Source organism: Mauremys mutica, chromosome 1, assembly GCF_020497125.1.
Source record: "Mauremys mutica isolate MM-2020 ecotype Southern chromosome 1, ASM2049712v1, whole genome shotgun sequence".
NCBI lineage: Eukaryota > Metazoa > Chordata > Testudines > Geoemydidae > Mauremys > Mauremys mutica.
In genome coordinates, this window is record NC_059072.1 from 135,988,965 (window position 1) to 136,000,598 (window position 11,634).

The 11,634-nt window shown below is 46.9% G+C and overlaps 1 protein-coding gene across 1 annotated transcript in view; it reads right to left on the reverse strand.

Annotated features, from left to right (window-relative positions):
• PRMT8 (protein arginine methyltransferase 8) overlaps nt 1-10,520 on the reverse strand; it is a 104,681-nt gene extending 94,161 nt beyond the window's left edge. The window contains exon 1 of the mRNA XM_045004386.1: nt 9,874-10,520. Within this exon, the coding sequence (XP_044860321.1) occupies nt 9,874-9,948 (75 nt within the window). The 5' untranslated portion in view covers nt 9,949-10,520. The remainder of the gene's footprint in view (nt 1-9,873) is intronic.
• Between the last annotated feature and the right edge of the window lie 1,114 nt (nt 10,521-11,634).

Below are 11,634 nucleotides of genomic sequence, written 5' to 3' on the forward strand. Positions count from 1 at the left end.
GTCTTGGCAGTGATTGCCTGAATCCTCCTCCTTTCCAGTTCCAATGTCTAGCTCTCCAAATTGTTAATCCAATGAAACCAAAATAATCCATCTTCCATTCCAATTTTTCAAAGCAAGACTCAATTTTTGTGTTTGCAGACAAAAGGGACAAAATTTTCGCTGCCTTTTTAAATTGTCTTTATTTTATTAGATTGTCTGAGGCGAAAGGCATCTCCAGGACCACCAGGTTCAATACTCTCTCCATCATAAAGCCCCTATAATTTCCTATTACATTATAGGAGCTAAATTCTGTCCAGCCTTGTGCAGATGCTCAAGGGTGGGGGAAAGGCTCAAGGAACTTTCCACTCCTTCGTGCCTCTGTGCAGCAGCAGAACACGGTCATATTCTCTGTGCTCCAGACACACAAGATCTCCATGAAGACAGTACTTGCAAGTGACACTAGCTGGCCCTGAGTAGGGGTAGAGGATTGCCCATTGCATGCTTTCTAAGAGTGGGCAACTGCTGAACTGCAGGTGGCATTGTACCTCTGTGAGGGCACCGCGGTAGCATGCCAGTACGGCTAGTGGCTGAGGAGTCACATCTGGTTCTAGGAGTAGTTCCCTTGCTCCTTAATATGGACATGTTTTTCTGTTATTGTATTTAGAGGATATTCCCACAGAGGAAAGAAAAATGGGGTAGGAAACCCAAGTTATTACAGAACTTAAAATCTGTCTGACCCTTCCTTTCAGTCCCCAAAATACAGTCTTGACCGTAAACCAGGTGCTGTTGCTGAGCATCCAGCATGGCCAGTGAAGTCAATGGGAGTTGCAGGTATTTAGCTCATATCTGGCTCATTCACTTAGGCTTCAAACTCCCAGAAACAGCCTATGAGTCTGCTGAATCACAGCCAGCTTCTCTGCCCATAGGCTTTAGATTAAACACTTGTGGCACCACGCTCAGGAGCGACGCACAAAGAATGCTGCGCAGCTTCTCCACACGCATAAGCAGCCATGCAGAAGCAAGTGCTGGCGCAGCTCAGGGAACCAAGCCTAGATCAAAGCCAAGCTGCTGCTGAAGCTGGTGGGCAGCGTACTAACCAGCAGAATGCTCTGAAATCAGAGCCCAAAGCAACTGACTTCGCCATTCACCTGCCACTACTATTTTTATCAGTGATCTAAAAATAGTTTACAAGTAAAAGAGGTTAGTGTAATGTCATGACTAGAATGTGCCCTGTCCCTTGTCCCCTGCTGGTACCTTTGGAGACAAAAGTCTGCTACCCTCTTAGCACAAATCACCACAAGCAGGGCAAGGAGGGCTGGGGGGCAAGGGGGGCAATAGTACTAATTCCATTCTCCATTGTGACCCAGCCACCCAAGCAGCAGCAGATTGGTCCATCCTAAAAGGGACAAGTTATCTCCCACTGAACTAGGTGGACCCAGGCTCAGATCCAGTATGGCAATTCCCATGTTCCTGTGTAGAGTACACACTCTCCATGCACCCCTCCATGCATGCTCCTGGAGCTCTCTTGGGTTAGTGTAAAACCACAACATCCTCAAAGCAAGCACAATCTGTCCCTTAATGACCCCAGGACAAACAGCACATTCTACATTACCAAACAGTATATAGAATCACAGAATATCAGGGTTGGAAGAGACCTCAGGAGGTCATCTAGTCCAACCCCCTGCTCAAAGCAGGACCAACCCCAACTAAATCATCCCAGCCAGGGCTTTGTCAAGCTGGGCCTTGACAATATGTGTAATTAGACCGGACATTAACAAATGTGCTGTAGTGAATGACCCTATACGGGCAAGGAAACAGACCAGAGGATCCAGTAGTCTTGTCTATCTCTAAGTTCTATGATTCTTATTAAATAAAAACATTCCTGGATCTTATTTTATATTATTAATGCACACCCCAAAATACCTTCGATATGCAATGGGTCAGGATAACAATGTAGAAGATACCCTAATTCTAGGAATGTCTTGACTTTTTAGTGTTTGATTTCACAACCTGAACATTGTATGAACTCTGAGTAGGGATAGAGAGCATTTAATTACACTGGGCATAATCCTCACCTGAGCCAAAGGAACTGAAGTGGGGAGGGGAAGGTGGTTCTCAGCCAGAGTTCCATTCCCCCAATCCTGGATTGGCTAAAAACCAAAACAGCCCCCACTATAAATTAGAGCAACTGAAGGGGTAGTCTGAGTTATACTGGCCGCAGAGGCAAGGCACCAGCTGAGGATCAGATGGAATGGGAGGCGCTCTGCTTTGCTCTCTAATCAAGCTCTACACTACTTGAGCATTCCCCCGTGTCAGTGGGAATTCTCAGGTGCCCCTTTAGGATAGCTTTCTGGCTGCTTTTCATTGTCTCAGCAGCACAAAGCAGCTGGAGTAGAGCTAGCTGGGACTTTTCTGAAAACATGCGGGGGTTTTGTCAGAAAATGCTGATTTGTTGAAATCAAAACTAGTTGCAGGGCAGGGTCAATTTCCATGACTCTCCCGATTCAAAAGCTGTTTTAACCAAAGTTTCAAAATGATCAAAACACTTGACCCAAGGTGAAATTTTTTTGGTGTATTGGTTCACAAACATTTTCATGATTTTGACTTTTAATCCCGATTTGGGAAGGGAAAGATATTCAAAATCTCTAACTCCCACAGGATGGAAACACTGTTTCCCAGCCAGCTCTGACTGGAACATGGGCTAAGGATCTGGTCCATATAACTCAGATATGCTGTTTATCAGCACCACTGGCGTTGCAACTGTCTGTTCTCCAGTGTTACAAGATTTTGGGACATGTGACCTCTCTGTAAAGTTGAAAGACAAGCTGTTTTCTCAGTGGTGACATGCTACAACCCGGTCAGCACCGTGCCTCGGAAAGAGTCAGAGTTCGTCATCACTTCCACTACCCTGCCGTCTAGGGGGACCAGACAGCAAATGTGAAAAATCAGGACAGGGGATGGGCAGGGGGTGGTGGTAATAGGAGCCTATATAAGAAAAAGACCCAAAAATTGGGACTGTCCCTATAAAATCAGGACATCTGGTCACCCTACTCCCGTCCCATCTCTCTTGGTGTAAGCAATTTCCACTCAGTGGTATTCTTTCATGCATGGAGTTCTGAAGTCATGTACTGAAACAAATAACATTATGCTTATATAGTGTTTTTCAGCAGTCGGTCTCAGAGTGCTTTACAATGGATGTCAATATCATTATCCCCATTTTACAGATGGGGAAACTGAGACACCGGGGGGAATGATTTGTCCAAGGTCACCCAGCTGGCCAGCAACAGAGCCAGGAATAGAATCTAGGTCTTTTCAGTCCCAAACCAATGATCTAGCCACTAGGCCATACTGTCTCTCTCAATAGCAAAAATCTTCCTAATAGGTTTTTAGCTTGTGTTGAGTTTTATTTTAATTACTCATTAAAAAGCAAATCCTGTGCCACAGGAGTGACTGGGAAATGAAATCTTACTCCTGGGCCACAAAGTAGTTGTGAAGACTCAGGGCTGCAAGTAGCCCTCACAGTTTTTCCACCCATTCATCCACAGTGGGGTGGCTGGTGGATTTGTGTGGTTGCAGATCCACTGACCTTCTCATTCACACAGACCACCTTAATATCTTCATCCACAGTGGCAGAGAAGGCGCTTTCACAGATCTGGGCTCTGCAGTGCTCAGTTCATATCCACATTTAAGGACTACTGGCATCTGCAGGGGGTATAGCAGAATCACACGATTTTCATTGTATCTATGGCCCTCTGTATCCATGGAAGAGAATCAGGACTTTCTGTAAGTATAGAGGGAGGGTGATGTAACACTGTAAATGGTGGATTCTCTGTAACTTGAAGTCTTTAAACCACAATTTGAGGCCTTCAGTAACTCAGCCAGAGGTTAGGAGTCTGTTACAGGAGTGGGTGGATGAGGTTCTGTGGCCTGCTATGTGCAGGAGCTCAGACTAGGCTGGGACCCAAGAGATCTAGATTCATTTCTTGGCTCTTCCACACACATCCTGTGTGACCTTTAGCAGATCACTTAATCTATCTATTCCCCATCTGTAAAATGGGGATATTAGTACTTCCTTTCTCCCACCCTTTATCTAATCTCTTTAGATTTTGAGGTCTTCAGGGCACAGACTGCCATACTGCATGCTTGTACAGCAATTAGCACAATCGCCCAGTTTCAGCTGGAGGATCTAGGTTCTATTGTAATAAAAATAGGACTATTACAGGGACTGCAAAGTGCAATTTAAAGTGGGTGGCATAGATTTCTCCCCTGCCTGACCTTCCTCTTCCCCTCTCAGGCACCCCATCACCACCAGCAACCTGACCCTCCTCCCCTCACCCCATCCAAATTTGAGTGAGTGGTGTTGCAATCTGGCACACAAGGTTGCAATACCACACAAGTCAGAGCCAGCCAAGAAGTGGTTGGGCCCTGGCCCATGTACTCCTGCCCCCAAATCCACAGCCTCTGGATTATTATATCAGTCAGAGGTGTAAATGGTACGGTACGTATGGATGAGTATAATCATTGGATGGTTTATTACAAGGGACTTAGACTCCAGCTATGTATATAACCCCTATCACTGTAACAGTCAGGTTATAAACTCCTTGTATCACTCAGGCCTTCATGCCTTTTTTTCATACTACTCCCTGCACCCGGACCAGCCACTGGCAAGGGTCAGGAAGGGATTTTGTTCTGCCAATGTATGCTGGGAGATTTTTTTTAAATTTCCTTACTCTGAAGTATCAAAGATGGTCACAAATGGAGATAGACAGGGTGGGCCAGGGACTCTGAGGTGACCTTGAGTATTCTCTCTCTCAGGTGCTTGGCTGGCTGGCTCTTGCCCATATACTCGGAGTCTAACTGATTGCCATATGTGGGCCAGGAAGGAATGTTCCCCCAAGTCATACAGACAGTGACACTGGGGTTTTTTAGTCTTCCTCTGCAGCATGTAGGTGCGGGTCACTTGCCAGGATTATTTCTGTATATCTCACTTAATTATTTCCCTGACATTCCAGAAGTCTCAGACATTGGTGCACCTCAGTCCCTTCTAGTCTCTGCCTGTGGCACACAATTATCTAGTTTCCTGACGTCTGTAATACTTTGGTCTTGGTTCAGTTTAGTGTGCAGGTGCTGGGTGGTGTTGGTGGCCTGTGATGTACAGCAGGTCAGATTAGATAATATGGTGGTCCCTTCTGGCCTTAAACTCTATAAGACTATGTATCAAGCACACACCCTCTTCCTGAAATCTCATTTCTTTAGACTTGTTTTCCATTGCTAAACTCAAATCTAGAACTGACATCTCCTTCCTCCATGCCCATTCATATTAAAAGCAGGGCTTTGGAGCTGTGCTCCGGCTCCACTCCAGCTCCAGGCAAAAGCCTGCAGCTCCACTGCTCCGGAGCTGCTCCCGTGCTCCAGCTCTGGGCTCTGCTCCAAAGCCCTGATTAAAAGCATAGACCAAGCAATCCATGCAAGTGCAACAATAGGGATTTTGGGGACACTTTGCATAAATGTTCTTCCAAAAGCAATTTTCCTTTTCCCTTTATTTTCTATCTTTCTGCCTTCCATTATTCCTATAGGGCCCAAGTCTGAACCTATTACTCACACAAGCAGTGTCAATGATGTAAATGGGACTGATTAGGTGAATAAGGATTTATAAGATCAGTCCCATAATTGAGGCACTGATCCAAAAGCCCTATTCACATGAATAGCCCTACACTGAAGTCAAAGGGATGGTTCCTGAGAGTAAAGCTCTGTAGTATTGGCTTTGGGACTGTACACTAGTTAGGCAGAGACCTTGAGCCAAATCTTGCAAGCCAGCCATGAGAGGAACTTCCATTGATTTCACTGTGAACACTGTGCACAGACGGCTTTTGGTTTCAGCCCCGTCTTTTATTTTTTCTGTAAAGCACCATGCCCAGGGTGCTGTATACATAAAGAAATATAAAAGGCCCTGAAAATGAATTTCTCTGTAGAAATGTTGGCAAATAGCACTCTAATGGACTTCTTGTATATAAATACAGGGCTTGATACAATGTTCATTGAAGCCGATGGCAGGACTCTCATTCACTTCACTAGACATTGAATCAGGCCCATAGGACTATATCCACAAAGGGGACTTAGACTCAGCATTGCATTGAGTAATTTCAGCTGCCCTGCTGGCCTGTGAAAGCCGCAGCCCCAGGTTAGGCACTCTGGCTCCCCACATACTGCATGGGGAGAATTAGGCTCCTAAGAATGTGATTCAGAGAAGCCAGCATGCTGAATGGGGGGCCACCTAAGCTAGCCAGAAGTGAAATGCTGAGGAGAGGGATATGGCCTAAGCCTTGGCCTTCAAATGGAGTTATGTGCCTAAATCTGGACTGGAGGAAGATGCCTATCTCCACTTGGGCTTCGCAGCCGTGAAGCCATTAAGTACCTAAGCCAGGTCAGTTCTTTCTTACAAAAAACTCAGGAGGAGGTGATTTCCTTATAGTCCAGTGGTCAGAGCTGTAGTCCAGTGGTTGGAGCTGGGACTTGGACCCAGGCCTCCTACCTCCAGGTGATTTCCCTATTCCCTGAGCTATGGCATATTCTGATGTAGGGCTCTCTCAATTTCTCCTGTTGGAGTTGTTTCACTGTGTGCACAGTAATTAAACATTTATTGGCGTTGGAACCTGGGTCTTCTAGGTGGGTGCCCTAACCACTGGGGTATAGAGTCATTCTCAGTCTCTCATCCTGGCCCAATGAATATTGAATTCTTTATACAAAGTAGAATAACTTCTGCGAGTGTGGAGCACCACTTCCTCCTCCAGTTTTATTTTGTGCAGGGCCCAATGCAGTAGGCATGCTCTTAAGTGGCCTCTAAAAATCCCTTCTAGATCAGGCCTCACAGGGTTTTGAGGATCCCACCAGGGCTTAGGTGCTGAACAGCCAAGCAGCATCAGAATTTAGACAGCTTTGTGCATGCCCACACGCAGAAATTTAGGCACCATGTTGACTTTGCCAGGGCAACGTTGGCATCTAAAGAATATAAGTGTCTACAGGGTTAGTCAGCAGATGAGCAGGGGAGTTGAGGATCTAAATTTTTGTGTTAGATGCCTAAAGTGGCATTTTGGTACCTACATCCTGTTGCGGGTCTAGCCCATAGTGTATATAAAACAGTGTTAACACTGTAAATGTCTAGAAATTGATAAAATATGGGCCTACTCCTGTAAATCCCCCACTGGCATGAATAGTCCTCCTTTACTCATGAGTAGTCCCATTTATTTCACTGGGGTTTCTCGCATGAGCAAGGGTTTCTGGAACTGGTTCTATATTTGTTTTTTTAAACTCAGCACTGTATAAGAAAAGTGCTTGACATACAATATTTGTACCCATAATGATCTGAGATAATGCTGTTACATGCATGGTGGAGTTCTGTAATCTAGTGTCCTATGGTAATCACAAAATGGTAATGCTACATGTATGTAATTGTCTTGGTAAGAGCTTGAAATCAATATGAGTAAGATGCAGATGATTTTAGAATAATTTGGCAGTGACATGTTTGGCCATTTCTTAACTGTTTTAATTGCTCATCTGTCTGAGTGTCTCACTTTTTTTATATACTGCCTGTCACCCTAGTACCTTAGTACTTTAGAAAATTAAGAGTATGGGCCAGATCATCAGCTGATGTAAATCAGTGTGGCTCCATTGACTTCAGGTGGAGTCATCTGACACCAATTGAGGATCCTACATAACTTCATTATGATAAGAACACAAATGAAGGGCCCTATCTTACATTCTTTCTGCTTCCAAAACATCCACTGTCTTCAGGATGAGTTTGGGGAGGGAGGCTCAGGGAATGCAGGTTGGAGCCCCAACTTGGCATCTTATGGTTTTACTGAATAAGGATGTTTGGTAGCTAACTAGTTTCAAAAATACACCAATATTTTATCTGTTGCATTTCTAATTATGTGGGTTTCTCTCTCTCCTTTTTAAAAATTAAGAAATGTTAACAACTGAAAATTAATAAGCCAATAAATGTGAGACAATATTTTACCAGATGTTATCAATGCATCCTTGCTGGCTTCATGCATAGACAAATACAATAGAAAATGTCTATCTGCAATATGCCAGTCTATAATTTTGCTCTCATTTCACAAATCTTGCATTTGCATAGATTATAAGGAGCAAAAGACCTAGCATTCTGCTTCTCACGTAACCAGGATACACTTCCTTTCCGAGTGGATTTTTTTTTAAGAAAGCCATTCCTGCAGATACATAATGCAGTGGGTGCAGCATTACACAAGACAGAAGGAGAGGGGGATAAACCCCCCAAATGCATCAATATCAAGTTTAGATGGAAGAGAGAAAGTTAATGAGTTCAACTCATATTCCCCTCCCCCATTTAAGGACAATGAAGGGTTCTGAAACTAAGCAGCTGGGCTTATTCTCCTCTGCCTCCAGTACTGGCCAGGAATCTGGGACCTCTGGTACAGTACATGCCATCAGTATTAGGACAGTTCACAGATGTGCTGCCTGACTCCTTGCTATTTATAGCAGCCTCTTCTACCAAGGTGCTCGAGGGGGTTGTAACGCAGGAACAGGCATGCTCCTTTGTTTTATTGCTGGAATTATATTCGTTTTAAGAAAACCCCACTCTTCTCATATGAGGGCGAGTGAAGCACATCCCTGGAGATTTACCACAGAGACACTGTTGGGATTCACTGCAAGGGAGACTGGGAGTGTTTGGGGCTAATACCTTTTAAATAGCTGTAAAACAGTGGAAGCAGACAGAAGCTCGCTCTGGTCTCTTGCCTCTGCAGGGATATTAAGGGAATGGAGGCCAGCTGTGTGCGAGAGAGGCTGAAGAGGAATAGGAGTGTGAGTTGGTTAGCATGCAGTGCCACGAGGGATACACATTTCACGGTGCTGCATATCGGGTAACCATATGTTAAATATTCAGCAAGAAGAACACTAGGCATAGCCTATTAATAGAAGCCGAGAGTTTGGCTCTCGCTCGCTCTCACACATGCAGGCAGCCGGGGGATCTGATTCTGTCTCTTCTTCCCCGGGAGCAAGAGAATAGCCACAGCCCCTGGAAAACCTTAGCCAGGTCCAGGAGAGCTCAGTGAGTATCAATTGCTACTGACCCCGTTACCGCTCAGATGCTTCTCCAGAGGAAACCAGTGCAAGGCTGGGGAAGGCAGCTGAAGGACATGGAGCTAAAGCGAAAATATTCTCTCTCTCTCTCTCTCTCTCTCTCTCTCTCTCTGCAGCACCCTGGATAGCTCCTCGGGGAGCCTCACCAAGCCATGCGAGAGCCTTCTCCACCGCCCCGGCCAACTAGCCAGCTTGCAGGCGGAGCCGGGGGCTCTGCTCCCCGCGGCAGCCACGCTAGGAGCTCTCCCAGGTGCTGCAGCGACCCGGCTCCCTAACTCCCTGGCAGTTCAGCGAAGGGCTGCCCGGGATGCTGCAGAGCTCTGCCTCCTCCCCCTCGGAGCTCGCGGAGCTATCCCGGGCGCTGCAGAAAGCCAGCTCCCCTCCTCCCCTCCCCAGCCCCTGCACACCCGGCTGCCCAACGCTTGCAGCAATGGAGTGCACCGAGCGCCGGACTGAGCAGCATTGCTACCTCCAGGAACGGCCCAAGAGCCCAGCGCTTCATTTTACCAAGCCGCAAAGCACTTGGAGCCGCTTCAGAGCAAAACCTGCTGCTTGAGGGCAGGGCAAATTGAGGTGGAAAGTTCTTCACATGTAGGGATCGACGCACTGCTGGAGAGGAAACCAGCCAGAGTAGGGGCCATGCAAAAACGCAGCAGCAACAGTGGCGGGAGCAAGCAGACGCAGGGGGGGAAGTTTTGCACTTGCTGCTGCTAGCGGGGTGTGTGTCCGGGGATAGGGGTCCGGGGGGCAGGTCCCTGTGCCTCGCTTCCTTACCTCGGTGTTCTCAGTAGCATTCTCCGCCATTTTCCTCCTTAGGAGCAGGCAGCGGGAGGAGTGTTTCATTCCCATAAGAGCCAGCCAAGGGGTTGGGGCTTGGGGATGGGTGTTTGGCTTTTTGGTTTTTTGGTTTTTTGAAAGATCTCCAAAAACTGGCACACACACAAAAAGCAACAAATTAATTTGCTTTGTCCTTTCTGCTGCCTCCACTGGCACCAATTTTCCTTTGACACTTCCAAGTTCTTCTTCCCTTTCCCCCTCTTTTCCGCCTCCTCCAAGCTCTTGAGATGAGTTAGGAGGCAACCCCCTCTTCAGCTGACACTAAAGGCTGCCGGGCTGCGCGTCCTGCTCCCTCGGAGAAAGCGATCGGGCTAAAAAGGAAAGAAGCACCAACTAAACTGAACTTGGGCGTGCAGTGACCAGCGGGGCATCTTTGTGTCCTGTGGCTAATCTTCCAGAGGCAGAAGCAGCCAGAGACAAAGCAGCGGGGCCAGGAAACCATAGCCCCGTCCTTTCTTCTTTGGGCTCCTCTCTCTCTCTAAGTCTCCACTCCAGAAAACTTGCTTTTAAGGAAGGAGCCCACACTGCTCACGCTGGTAAAGCATTTGCTAGCTTCTTTCCGTGGCTATCTTCAAAAGGAAACAGCATCCCCCTCCTGTTCTTGGGCTGGGCTCCTGTCCTACTCTGGGAGTTGATCTCATGTACCTTTCTTGGGAGGGACAATTATATCAGTCCCCCCCCACACACACACACAACTTTCTTCCTTCCTTCTCCCCCACCCCTTCGGATCAGCCCCACTTTTCTTTCCAAAGCCTCGCTGCCCCTGAGAAGGATTTTATGGGTCAGCTCATTAACTCCTTCTGCTCCGGCTTCTTTTCTCTTTGGTTTTGGAGGAAGCCTCTTTCGCTCCGGTTTTGTGTGTGCGCCTCTTCCTCCCGGCTGCTGTTTCCTGACTTACATCTTCTAGCCTGAGCCTGACTCCCAAACAGACTCCGGGTGCAGAAAGATCGCTCTGGTATGAGCACAGCTGCTCAGCAAAGCCAGAACAAGCGTTTTGTTTTTCAAGCCCTTCCCTCTGTCCATCCTCCTCCGTGGGAACTGTCGTTAAGTGCCCCCTTCCCACACGTTTCTCTGGTTCTCTCTCTCCCAGCACTTTTTAGATTCCTGTGGTCTTACAGCGGAGCTAGATTTCCTTGGCTCGTGTTGATGTGTCTAGGGGCGGGAGGGGGTGTATGTTACACACTGTCTTCCTGGGTCTTCACTTTATTCTAGTGTTGAACTCTAACCCACTGTGATCGCGTTGATCTCGTTGGGGGGGGGGTGAGAAAATAAAACTAGAGGGGTTTATTTCACGTTGGATGTAAGTACCTGACCAACTTCACCGCCGTTGGTTGTCCTAAATCATTTTTCTACCCGTCAAGCCAACAGACGTCCAAAGAGGCTTCAACATTTCTTTGGGTGCCTATTTTTAGTACACACATTCATACCCCGCCCCCCACTCCCTGCTCTTTATCCTTCTCTGATTCCGAAAGATTTTTTTTTTTTTGCGCAGCCTCTTTTATGATCTCCTGTAACAAAAGAGTTGCAAGAAGAGTTTATCCTTAGCTGACCTCTGAAATGCTGGCAACACATCAGATCCCATGCCAGCAACAGGAGCCCATAGGCGCATAGGAGGCAGGGATATTCCTGGGGCAGGTGTTAGTGACTTATGGAGCCGACAGCGAGACTGGCTGTGCTGCCTTCTCTCCACAGGAATGC